Below are 13,526 nucleotides of genomic sequence, written 5' to 3' on the forward strand. Positions count from 1 at the left end.
ACTTACCCATAACAACAACAGTAAAATACAGGGTAGTCACCCCCCTTTACCTTTTTAAATTGTGAAACTTTCAAGTCTTGAACCATTTCTTAACCATTCCCTTGGATCTGATGTCCACATTGTCCTTTTCCCTTTAGTGTTTCTCAGTATATTCTCCCCCCTCCCCCCCCTTTTTTTTTGCTTTTAGAAAGGCCGTGATAGTTTACATTAATAAATATTCTTCAAACCTTTGTCATCTCCAATTAACCTCCATAATGTGTTTCTTCTAATGAGGTACTAGAAATCTAACTTAAGAATTCACATTTAAAAAATGAAAGTGATGGGTTGATTTGGCTGGTAAGATTTAAAAAAGGCTTTGCTTCTTGGTAAGTGTAGCTGATGCTGACTCTGAATGTGGTTTTGGTTGTATTTCTTAAAGCTGGAGGCCTCAGGCTGTTGGCTCATATCTGAATATCACTGACAGGGAGTGTCTCTCTGGAGAGTCAGCAGCCCCGGCTGGCTTTCGATACCCCAGCTCTGTGGCACTCCCTTCTCCTGGCCTGGGGAAGGCACTGTGCGGTGGCTGGTGGCTGCCTTCTTCATTTGTCCTTGCCCTGCCGTTGGATAGCTGTCAGGGTCTGTGATGGAAGATCCTGGTGAGTCTTTGGCCTGTTCACCTTGCGTCTGTAACTGCTTTGTTTAATTTTCTGTTTAGTTTAATAGCAAGCGTCAAGACTAGTCACTACATGAAAAGTCAGTGTAGTTTTCAATTTGTGCAGTAAAGCACCTGCTGCACCCTTTATTAATACGTGGGTGTGGGCAGAGACATTGTCACTCACTTCCACTGTAGTTTTAATGTGTAAGAATCCCTGAGTAATCTCTTTAAGGCTGGTTATTAGTTTTGAGGTTATCAGATTTGTGCAGAATTTATGGAAAGCATTTTCATAAGTTCCTGTTGCTTATAGAATAGCAGTTAAATTTGGGGGGCAGTAGAGTTCAGTTGGCTGATTTTGGCCTTCGTGTGGAAGGGAGTCCCTTCCCCGCTGATTCTCCAGCTGTAAACGTTTCATTTGCATGTGGGTAGGAACATGTTGGTCTGTTGAGTTGTTTTACTTGTTGGGCAATTATGCAGCTGCTCTTTTCTCCTGCTACTTTGGAAAATAACAGAACAGGGCACATCTGTACACCAGTCTACAGTGGTGAATTTTGGGGGAGACGAGTTATGTGAGAGAGAGGAGGAACCTTGATGATTTCCTACTCCAGCCCCTTCCATTCACTGGACAGTGGCCGGCAGAAGCCTTGCTAAGGATCGGGAGCAGCAGCAGTGTGGTGGCTCGAAGTTATTGCATAGACTTTGGAATCAGAGCTGGGTGCAGACTCTGACAGCCACTGTCCTGAGCTCTGAGCATGTATAGGTTTCTCTTCGTTTAGTCAGTGGGTTAATGTGGAATTAACAAAATGCCTGAAAAAGGGTAAGTGAACTCTTATTTGAGTGCCAGTGAAGGTTATTACATCCTCATCCATGACAGGCTATATGAAGAAAAACTAGGTGTTTGCTTTGGGGTAAACAAATGAGAAGAACACCTACTGAGGAATGTAGCAGGGTGCCGTGACTCCTCCTCAGCGAGGATAAGGATGATGCATTTTGAAAAAGTGAGTGCACGTTTACCACCTAGTGTATTTCCAGTGTGTGCTTGAAAGAGGAATTTCTCTCAGATGCCCTTGGTTAAGTTTCAGAAATGGATTTCAAATGCCAGGAAGCCACTGTAAGGAGAGTATGAGATCAGTTGGTATAATTGGAGCTACTTGCTAATCCTTTTACTCTGTTCTGGGAGTATCTACAGTGTTCCTATTTCTGTACCAACACATGAGCTATGAAACATCATGTGCCAAGCTGGGGCGGGCAGAGTGGAGATGAGGGGAGTGTGGGTGGGGCTCAGCTGGTCTCCAGCCCCCACCTCACTGTTGTTCGCCTGTGGTCAGCGCCGGGGCTCTAGGTCCTGCCAAAGTACTTCTGGAGGCTGTTTTAGGAAGTGACTGTAGCCTGGCTGTACCAGCATCTGGAAAAGCGCCCAAGGGAAAGAAAGGGGTATCAAGAATATATTTTCAATGAAAATATATTTTACAATGAAAATAGTTGACCTGGGAGCTTTTTCCTTGTGTCCTTTCTTGGGTGCTGAGACCGTTGCTTGGGGTTTTCACCTTTCCTGCGTCCTGCTGATGGAGACCCAGCCTCCAGGACAGCGGTTCTTGAGCCCTTCTGATCACGGAAAACATCTTTTCCACCTCACTCTAGTCGCTTCGAGAGTGGATATTATTGAGGATTTCATTTCAACTGGCAGCCCATGGGGGGTTCAGGCGGGCTCTGCCCTGTGAGGAGTCTGCTGCTCTGCTGGCCGGGAGCCAGCTCTGCGCACTGCTGCCCCCTCCGCTCTCCCAAGCCCGGGGCCAGTGTGCTGGACCGCACAGCGCCGCTCCTGCGCCACCACTGTCCTGAGGTTTGCAGAGATTGATACGACCGCTGTTCTCAGAGGCGACTGGTGGTTCTGTTACGCGCAGGGAGGAGGAGCCCCTAGCCAGGAGCGGACGCCAGCGCCCTCCTCCCTTGAGGCCCTCCGCGCCGCGGCCTCTGTGGCATGGCTGTGTGAGCTGCCATTCTTTACTTTGGGCCCTCAGGTTCTGGAGCCGCCTGTGCTGTCCCGCGTTGCGGATGAGTCTGAATTCTGCCGGGTTTCTAGCCATGACCACTGCAGTGCTGACCAGCTGTATGCTGTACGGGGCGTGGCGCCGCTGCGGAGGGCCCACTTAGGTCTCGTGGGAAACCAGGAAGCAGATACCTCAGAGCGCTCTGGACAGTTTATTTAGACCATTAGAGTTAGATGTTCTAGCACAGTCTGTCCGGAGTCCACGCTCAGGTATTTGTTGATCCCCTCCCCTTGTCGCCTTTCAGATGCTGCTCGCGGGCCTGGTTGCCAGGTGAGCTGGTCTCTGCGAACACCCTGGCACAGGTGCTCGCCCCCCTCGCACCCTGGCTCCCAGAACTAGGCCTGTGAGCAGCGGCGCCACTCCTAGGACACTGCCTGGAAATCTGTAGCCATCATCCTTTCACAGCGTTCCGGTTTTATGTACTAGCTATACGTATAGTTTCTTAATTCTAAAGTGTAATTTTAATGGAAAAGAGTACTGTGCAGTAGATAGCTGACTTCCGCTTCAGTGCCTTGAACACCCGCCGTCTCCGGGGCGGAGTGTGGTCTGCTTCCACAGGCATTAGAAGCGGCACACTGTGCTGTCTCCTTTCCTCACGCAGCTGGAGAGGCTAACGTGGCTTACAGTGCCAGGCCTGCATACATCATGACAGCTTTGTCTTTTAGCTTATTAGTTCAAATGGGGGAAATTAACTTTCCATTCGTAAATTGCATGATACATTGGCATATGATACCTGTAAGAGTTTCAAGAGGAATTGAGAAGATTGGAAACTTAGGGAAATACTCTGAAGTTTCTTGAAATCTGTTTCTAATTCCAAAGCCAACATGTTACTTAACCTGGCATTAACTTCTGTAATAATCTTATGAAAACCTGCCTTTTTAAGGTCATTTTCAATGAAATTATCAGATAGGAGAATTTGCAGGACTTTTTTTTTTTTTTTTGACCTAGTAGCGGACTTTATACTCAGTTGAAATCTAATCTCATCAGTTCTTAGTATTGTCTTTTTGAATAAAAGTGAATTGTCTTTATTAATATCCAAGCAGAATAAGCCCGGCTCTTACAGACAATCTCTGGGGCAGGTGCTTCTGACCCTCAGTACCATCCCATGCTGTGGGGGGGGGGCGCTGCCCTGTGTCGTGGGGGGCACCGCCCCATGCCGTGGGGGGCGCCCCTCCTAATAGTGGGGGTGGAGACGCGCTTCTGCTTGGCAGGACACTGATGTATAGAAATTCTGCCTTTAAGTGGCTGAATTGGCCACTGAAAATGCCACCAAAGGGTGGCAGCTTTTGAGACTGGCAGCCCTGTGGCATGCGTGTGATTCAGTGTGGGGCGTGTTGCTTTTATTTTAGTCGGCTGTCACTGCTTTACTTCCTGAGTAATCTGAAAAGCTATTCTCTGTTCACTGTTTTCAAGAGCAAGAATAACTCTGCGAAGGATAGCTTGGGTCAGTTTGTTTTAGGAATAGACAGTCCCCTCTAAAAGGAAAGTTTCTCATGTAAGAACTTCAGTGATATTTTGAATTTCAGTAGAGGGCTTCTGAAAATATTGGCGTTTCTTTGTCTCATTTTCATTCATTTATGAAATACATGCATTTATTTGAAGTCTTCAGAACTTTTCCTCTGACTTTGACCTGGCTTGTGTTTTTCAGTGTCATTGTTCTCAAGGTGCTAGTGTGAAGACTCAGCATTGGGGATCACAACAGTAAGGGCAGTGTTTGTCCCCAGGACATAAGAACACCTGAAAAATAAAAGCTGGCATTGACACTTCTAGCTTCTGTTTCAAACCCCTCTTGTGCCTGACACTGCGGGGGTAATTTGATTGTGCTCCTGTCCTGTAATCCATGCGGGAAGGTGGGCGCGTGCCTTCTGAAGTCACTCCCACCCGAGCTGCGCCACCCTCGCCTGTCTGGGTCCCCTTGTCGGTGTTGGGTCTTTCCAAGCATTGTAGTTCGTCCCCAGTTTGGTCACTGAACTTCTTGCTTCTTGGATGGTCAAGGTCAGGATATGAAGTACAGTGGCTTGTCCTCTGTAGTCTCTTTAGCCGGATATCTATTTTAACCCCTGCTGAAGTTAATTTACATAAACCCCAGCTGTGTATGAATTCTTCTAAATTTAAAAGTGTGTTCATATTATCACAGGGATAAAAGTGTCGGCACTTACTGATTTATGGTCTCGCTCGCCTGTGTCTGGGCCTCCTGGCAAGGCCCAGTTCCGTTTCCTTTGGATAACAGGATACAGCTGGCGGCAACATTCTCACCTGTGGAATAGCTATTTAGAGTTTTCTTCTCCATGCAGATCTTTGCAGAAAAGCAGAAACCATTTTTTGCGGAAACCACAAGCCTGTGTCAAACATCAGAGAGAATTGAAATCACATTGTTCCTCTTCCCTGAAGCACCAGCCGTCAGGTGTGGGCCCCAGTGTTCTGTAAGCAGTTCCCGGCCCTGCTCTTTGCCCCGAGTTCTCCATTCCGGGGTGCTCCCTCCCCCCGCTTTGTCCTGTGACCTCCTGGACAGGTTAAAGTGATCCAGGCTGGATTTCTTAAGGCCTTTAATGAGCTACTAGACGATTCTTCTGGAACTAGACTGATCTGAAATTTGTGATTTTCATGGATGGGTGGTGGTTTTACGGCAACTGATGTCCATCCTTTGTTATCAAACAGCGCAGGAAAGCTGCTGACTAGTTTCTGTCTCTGATGTTCCTGTTCGTCCAATATTTCCCTGCCTGTGGGATATATCCAGCAGCAAACAGTAGCTCTGAGTTTGAATTTAGGCCATGTGGCTGTAGGCTTTTCCCAGTGCTACTTTTTGAATCTTTGAATCTGCTCTGTGGCTGGACAGAAATCTGAGCCAAACAACACCCCCCCCCCCCAAAAAAAAACCAAACAATCAAACAGAAAACAACACACCAGTTTGGTGGTGCCATCCCCGCTGTATGGCTGTGGTTTCTCAGGGCCGAGCCTCGGCACCGAGACCCGTGTCCTTTCTTGCCTCCCTTGGCTTCTAAGACCAAAGAGCCCAGGTTTGTGGAGTTGCGAGAAAGCTTTCCGCACTCCCTTCCCGCCGTCTCAGCGGCTCTGCCACCACATCGTGGCGTTGTGCTCTTCCTGCTGCGCCGAGCCTGTGTCCATGCGGAGGCGCTTGGGCAGGATTGACCTCCCGTGAGCTCTGCTCAGGCTGCTGCCTCCTAGAGCGGGTTGCTCCTCCCTGGTCCTGTGCCGTTGGCACTGCTGTGCTGCTCATACCTGGCGCGCTTACCCGTCTCAGTGCTTGCTGCTTGGTTCTCAGGGCCTGGGGATCTTTTTTCCCTACTGACAGGTATGTGTCCCCTGTTAAGTTGGCGGAGGCCATTGATCTCTAAAGCTCAGTAGTTAGCTGGACTCAGGCTATTGTAGCAGTTAAATATGAGGAGATTGTCGACCGCTGTTGAGAGTTTACATGCACATGGTCAACATCACTTATCCCCAGAGAAAGGCAAATCGGGACCGCAGTGAGATGTACCATCCCACACCTGTAAAATGACATACCAAGGCCAGAAGGAATAACAGAGTTCTGAGGTTGTGGGGAAAAGGGAACCCTTGCTCACCGTCGGTGAGAACGCAGTTGCTGCAGTCTGTGAACAGTAGTCTGGACGCTGCTGCGTGCACGTGTCTGTGGTTAACTCGTTTCTGCGAGGTCGTGATGCACTGAATGACCAGGGTGCTTACAGCAGATGTGCTGTGTCTAATGAACTTCTCTTCAAATTACAGAAGTAGTATGTTCATTGTTGGAGTAATTTAAGAGTGAAAGTTCCCTGTAGTTCCCAGAGATAATGTACACATTTCTGTATCTGTTTCTCCAAGGTTGTTTTCTGTGGTTAGTTGGTTACATTGTAGAATTGCAGTTTACCCACCAACCTGTTTGAAGATTCTGGAAAATTGGTCTTTGGGAACCGGAAGTCTTTCATTTAACCATTTATGGGTTTTAATGTATTTTTCCTTTTTGAGTGGGGATTACATTGGACGCTGACTAGAAGGCTTTGTCAGTGCCAGTCCTCTCCCCAGCGTGGCAACTGAGGAGACCCAGCAGCAGCCTGAACTTAGTCTGTTGCTTCTGGGGTCATGACCGTGATGGCTTTCAGCAGCCGCTGCTGCCAGCAAACGGACCTGGCCCTCGACAGTGCGGGAGAGCAGATGCACTGTCATCCCTCTCAGCCTCACAGCAGAGGGCTCGTGGGTTCCAGTTGGGGATCAGGGAGGCCAGCTCCTGATTCTAAGCACACAGCTTCTGAGTTTCTCGCAAATGAGAGAACATGGGAAGGCTGGTTTGTCCCCAAGGTTTCTTTGATACGGATGGATCCACCTCCAAGAAGATGTTTTAGTTTGCAGTGATGCTTCTTGTGCTTTGGGGACAAAGAGGCTTCATGAGTTGGCCAAGGCAGATTGGTACCTGTGTGTCTCAGGCAGGTCCAGGCAGGACCTGGAAAGCTGATTAAAGGTCACTGAGCAGAGTGAGCTTAATTTTAAATTAAATGGGTATTTAATACACTTTCAGTGCTTGCTGTTTGATTCTCATGGCCTGGGAGTCCTTTTTTTATTCTTAAGAGTTATCGCTACATTTTTCAAGCTGGATTTTCAGTGTGAATTTCTGCAGGTGATTTTAGCACCTAAGGCTACAAAATCATAAAATGAAGGCAGTCAGGAAGAAAGTATGTCCTGAGCCTGGAAGCCAGTGAGAATGTAGGGGAGTAAGCGAGCGAATGGACCGAGTGGACATGACGTGGTCAGTCAGTCGGGGGGGGGGGGGGCCCTGGCTGTCTGCTTCCTTCCACCTTTTTCCAGAATGCACTGAGGCCCTCAGCCTGCGGCTGGTTGGGGATGTTGGTTAGAGCCTGGTGCAGATGTTTTTTTCTCCCTATTGAGAGGATTCTTCTGTTCCTTAAGTTCTGGCCCCTCCGGCATTGCTCTTCATTCTAAATATTTGGTCTTTGATAACCTCCACTGTGGTTTGGATTTCTCTTCATCGTTTTTTTTGGGTCTTTGTCATTTACTGGATACAAGACATGAGGTGTTACCTACCTTTTATGTGTAAATGTGATGTTTCTGTACCATTGTTAAATTGCTGGCTATGGGCCCTCCCTGGTGGCGCCAGGGTTAGGAAGCAGCACTGCAAGCTGGCTGCAGCTGCATTCCCCCGCCCCAGAGGTGACCACAGGGCGCGGCAGACCGCTCCTGGCCCGCCCGCTGCTCCCCTCACAGTGGACTTCGTCAGTTGGCCTGTTCTGCTCCCCACTCTGACTCTGGTGAATCCTCTCGCTGCCCTTGTACTTCTGGCTTGTTACCCTAGTTCTGTATAAATAAACAAATAAATAAATCTTTAAAAAAATTGCTGGCTACATGTGCCTTTTGCTACCTATGATGAGTTACGACGAGTAAGAAGTTTCTTTAGACCAAATTATGTTGGTATCACTTGGGTCTGCTTCTCCGACCGATGAGTCTGAGGTGAACTTATTATAATTTAATTCCTGGATATTAAGAATAACATGCTCTTAAAAGTTTAACTTGGTGATTTGACCAGGACTTCCTCTAGGCTAAAAGATCATGGTTTCCACCCCCAATGCTGCCCTCCCCCCCCAAATAAAACAACACTTTCAACAAAAAGATCATGGTGCACAAGCATGGACTTGAGAATGCAGGGCCTTTGCAAACACCCTGAATTTGAGTTGAAGTCTCTAAAGTTCTGTGTAAGATTTTTTGTGAGAAATTAAGTGACAGTAGCAGCAGGTAATCAAGTATTACCTTTGAGGAGACCGCAGCTCGCTTCAAGCTGACCCTTCCCTTCTCGAGAGAAGCGCGGAGCGCAGAGCTCTGCGGCCTGCTGTTTGTCCATCCCACGTGCGGGCAGGCCGGGAGCCCGCGCAGGCCGGGAGCCCACTTTCAGCGGCCCACGCCTGGGCGCGGCACGCAGGCGGCATAGGCCTCGCTGGCCTGGGTTACTCCCTAGATGCTCTGCGACAGTGAAGCCTTTCTCACTGTTTTTCAGTCAGAAAATATTCTCCCCCTGAAAAGCCTGAACCTGGAATTGAGTAGCTTGACCTTCCTGCCTCCCTAAATGTGTACTTAAAACGAGCGCACCGTCTCCCCCGCCTTTCACAGCGTTCATATACCGGCTTGATTGATAACTAAGACATAGAGGCTTTGCACTTTGGTGATAATTTTTGTTTTATTCTTATTTCATTTTCCATTTCTGTTTCAGTATCCTGGGTCATGAAACTTAATCCACAACAAGCTCCGTTATATGTGAGTAAATAACAACATCTACAATTTTTTCTTTTTCTTTATTGAGGTAATAAGGCTGGTTTACAAAATTGTATGTAATTTAGGCAGATAGGTTCATGCTTCCTCGGAGGAATGTTAACTACCGCAGCCCCCCACCCCCATCAGAGCACCCAGGTCCTTTACCCTGGGTCCTGGGGTCCCATCCATCCTCGCCTCCCCAACTGAAGCGGCCTCCAGTCTGCAGTCAGCTTTCTAAGATCTGTTTTGGCTTACTTTTGTCACTTTCGTTTTATTTTATACTCATTTATGCTGTTTACTTGTTATAATAAATTCATAAATGCTACCATGTGTTTATTCAAAGAATCCTTTACCTTTTAAAGCTAATACATGAATTTTTGGGCATAGTATGTTTCAGAAATTGAATTTGATTCAGTAAGTACCAAATGACCAAGAATGGATAGTGCCTGTAACTTGGGGGGGGGCACTGAGCAGGGTGGTCCCTCCTGTGGCCTCCCCCCCCCCCGCGCCCCTCTGTAAAGGCAGCAGCCCCAGCTTCCCGAGGCTGCGCCTGGCGCCACCGGTGGCTCCTGTCTTTGGCAGGAGCGCTGTCCTAGGACGGGTGGAGGCCCGCACCATCTCCCAGAGTAAGTAGATGAAATGCTAAATGGATGGATCCAGCTTGTGAAAGGTAAACCTTGGGTGACTCTCTTTTTTTCTTGTTGCTCTGAGACTGGACTAGCTGAATTGGGTTGGTGGAAAGTGCCTGCTTTGATGACGGTTTGACTTAGAGGCAAGGCCAGTTACAGCTTGAGAGGCCAGTGTTCTGGGGGGTCTGGTCTAGAGGGGTGAAAGAGATTGGACAGGCTGGGAGTCAGGCCCTGAAGAGTAATCCATGTGTGGCGGGGACAGTCCTCTCTGGATGTGTTCAAGAGAGAAGGCGGGCCAGGGAGGGACTGCTGCGGGCCCTGAGCTGCGAGGTGACAGCACCAGGAGGAGGGCTCACTGCAGGCGACTGCGGGGCTGTGGCCACTGGGAGCCTGTGGTGGCGCTTTCCCTTACTTGAAGCTGGCTGTCAGTGTTGTGTGTGTGTGACCACCCTGTGTTCGCAGGTCAGGATCCTCCTCTGTGTGGGGGATCTTTAGTTAAATGTAAGAGCAGGAGAAATGTGTCTCTGAAGATAGCTTACGTACTTGCTTTCTCTGCGGACTACTTGGACACAATTTATTGTGTCCACAAGGGAGTTGACTCCTGAGCTGAATTCCTAAGAATTGACAAACAGCAACTTTGCTGAGATGTAAATCACACACCATAACACTCCCCCATCTAAGCTTATGATCCAGTGGTTTCTAATATATTCACAGTTGTGTGATTGTAACTCATTTATAACTCAGAGCAGAAACCCCATATCCCATTGGCAGTGACTCGCCACAGCCCCAGCCAACCATTCAGCTCCTTTCACTTGTCACCCACCCTGGCAATCTCATAAGTGGAAGCATGCAATAGGTGACCTTTTCACTTAATGTAATGGCTGTAAGATTCATGCGAGAGGGCCTCTCTACTGGCCCTAGGGCCTGAGTCTCAGCTTGCAGCACCACAGCATGAGTTTGAACCCCAGCTGGCCAGGGAGCTCAGGGCGCAGCAGCCCTCTCCTGTCTCCCTGCTTGCTCCCCTCAGCAGTGTGTTCCAGTGACTCTGCCTGGGCTCCCCACTCTGTCTCTGGTGGGTCCTGCACCTCTGGCCTGCACCCTAGTTCTTATATGCATAAATAAATAAAATGAATCTAAAAAAAAAAAAAGACTCACACTAAAGCAAACATTTCCACTTTGTTCCTTTTTTTATTAATCAATAACAGTCCATTGTAAGGAGTTATCACACTTTATCCATTCAGTTGATAGGCGTTTGGGTTGTTTCCACTTTCATGGTTTTATGAATGCTGCTTGCTGCCATGATATTTTTTTTCTGTGCAGGCATACTGTATATTTTCATTTCTTTGGGGCATGTATTTAAGAATACAGTTGTTTGGTTATATGGTAGCTCTGTTTAGTGCTGAGAATTTGCCAAGCTATTTTCCACAATGGCCACACCATTATGCACCCCCAGGGCAATCTGAGGGTTTGTTTCTCCATATTCTCTGGCCAACACTTGTTATCAACTGTTTTTTTTGGTTGTAGCTATCCTGGTACGTGTGAAATAATATATCTTACTGTTCAGTTGGGTTTGCACTTCTGCATTGGCTGATGATTTTGTGCATCTTTTTATGTGCTTATTGATCATTTATTTGGGGAAAATAGTCTGTTTGGATTTCTTGCCCATTTTTAAATTGGGTTATTTATCTCCTTACCAGTTTGTCAGATTCTTTATATATTCTGATTACAAGTCCCATGGGGTCGTCTTAACTATGTGTTCAGAATGTTTTCAGAATGTTCATTGCTAGTGAATAGAAATTTTACTGATTTTGAATCTTTGGTCAGCCTTGCTGAATTTATTAGTAATGGTTTCTTGTGATTTCTTAGGGTCTTCTATATGAAGTGTTACGATCCATTAAAATAGATTGCGCTCTTCCTTTCCCACCTGAGTGCCTTTTATTTCCTTTCAGGCTTAGTTCTGAGGAGAACCTCTAGTACAGTGCTGGAAAGAAGAGGTGGGAGCTCTTACCAGTTTTGTTTCTGATCTTAAGAGGTGAACATTCAGTTTTTGGCCATTTAAATGTGGTGTTAGCGGTGGGCTTTTCACAGTGGCCTTTATTGGGTGGAGGAAATTCTTTTCCCAGTTTCTGTACTTTGTCTTGAAAAATGTTGGAGTTTGTCAAAATGTATTTTTTTCCTATCTATTCAGATGATCCTGTTGGCCTTTTTTTTCCATTCCATTAATATGATGTATTGGCTTTGAATTTGTAATTGGCTTTGAATGCTAAACCAACTTTGAGATAACTTCTATTTAGTTACGATGTATAATACTTGTTAATATGTCACTAGATTCAGTTTACTGACATTTTGTTGCGTACTTTTGTGTATATGCGTAATGATTGTTTCATAGTTTTCTTCCGGTATTTGGCCAATGAAGATTTTTTTTTTAAAAAAAGATTTATTTATTCATACAGAACTGGGGTACAGGCCAGAGATGTGGAGGGTGAGAGGCTTCACCAGAGACAGAGAGGGGAGCAGAACATGCAGATCAACGAAGTACACTGCTGAGGGGAGCAGCGGGCGGGTCAGGAGAGGTCTGCCGCACCCTGTGGTCACCTCCGGGGCAGGCGGGAATCGAACTCATGCTGAAGTGGCTTAAGCTTCTTAGTGCTGTGCTTTAACCCGCTGCGCCACCAGGGAGGCCCAGGCCAATGAAGATTTTTAATGAAGGAAGGGACTAACAGTTCTAAGTAGCTGTTGTCGGCAGAATACGGGCTCCCTAAAGCATGTCCATGTCTTAGTCCTGTGAATATTTATCCGGATATGACTGAGTTAAGGGTCTTAGAATATTACCTGGAACTATCTTGGTAGCGCAGCATAATCACAAGGGTCATTACGAGAGGTGTCGTCCATGTCATGGGTGGGGCTGGTACATGTTGTGCTGCTGGCTCTGAGGGTGGCATACGGGGCCCTGAGCCCAGGGACTCGGCTTCTGCACCTGAGGAGCAGGCCTGAATCCCTCGAGCCTCCAGAAGGAGTACAGCTTGTGGGCATCTTTATTGCGCCCGGATAGAGTTGGAGATCTCTCATTTCCAGAATTTAGGACTTTTTAAAAAACCTATGATTTCTTGGTAATTTGTGGTAACAGAAGTTGGAAACTAACACTGTTAACTAATACTGGGGGACGTGTGAAGGGTAATTTAGAAAGAGAGGGTAGAGACAGAGAGCATCCAAGGAGTGTTCTGAGGTTGCGTTAACATTACCTGTCAGCATGTCTGTTTTAGAAATGAGGAAATGTGTTCTGAAGATGATGTCTTATTGGGACCATAGTTCAGTGTTGCTAAAATTGTGATTTAAAGTCTTTATTTTTAGGAATTGCTCATAGAAATCACAGTAAAACATGATAAGCTTAAGAAAGTGCTCTGTTAGGGAAGCAAGACTCTGTAGAAGTCAGTTCTTGAGGAATAGTGAGTTTGGGTCTGATTGTGTGTTTAAGTGGACAGACTACTGAAGAAGAGGTTTTAAATTCCAGATTTCCAATGTCTACCAGTACGAATAATTAATTTGATAGTTAGCGAAAACATACTTCATCCTCAGTGAATTACGTCACATTGCAGGGATTCTGCTCTTGCTGAGGTCACTGGGATAGGAAGTCCACTGGAGGGGTCTTGCCTCTCTTCACCCAGAGAAAGCATAAAGTGGCGAAGTTGCTCTTTAGTTTATATGTGGGATTTCCTAGGGTGTCATCAGCAGGGAACTGCTAGTAAGTAAAGAAAACACTGGATCCCAAGGAGAACTTCCATTTGGGAGTTAAGGAAAGTAGGTTTCCTGATGACTGACCTGGTCGGTCCTTGAGTAAAGATGCCGCCAATGAGATACCACCTCACCCCAGTGAGAATGGCACATCTTCAAACAACTAGCAACAACAAATGTTGGCGAGGATGTGGAGAAAAAGGAACTCTC

General features: G+C 46.9%; 1 protein-coding gene across 1 annotated transcript in view; it reads left to right on the plus strand.

Annotated features, from left to right (window-relative positions):
• Positions 1 to 568: 568 nt before the first annotated feature.
• Positions 569 to 13,526, plus strand: part of AKAP13 (A kinase (PRKA) anchor protein 13) — a 160,348-nt gene continuing 147,390 nt past the window's right edge. Inside the window, exons 1-2 of the mRNA XM_012732671.1 lie at positions 569 to 635; positions 8,915 to 8,958. Of these exons, the coding sequence (XP_012588125.1) occupies positions 623 to 635; positions 8,915 to 8,958 (57 nt within the window). The 5' untranslated portion in view covers positions 569 to 622. The remainder of the gene's footprint in view (positions 636 to 8,914; positions 8,959 to 13,526) is intronic.

This window comes from Condylura cristata, unplaced genomic scaffold (genome assembly GCF_000260355.1).
Source record: "Condylura cristata isolate star-nosed mole 26May11 unplaced genomic scaffold, ConCri1.0 scaffold00035, whole genome shotgun sequence".
Classification (NCBI taxonomy): Eukaryota; Metazoa; Chordata; class Mammalia; order Eulipotyphla; family Talpidae; genus Condylura; species Condylura cristata.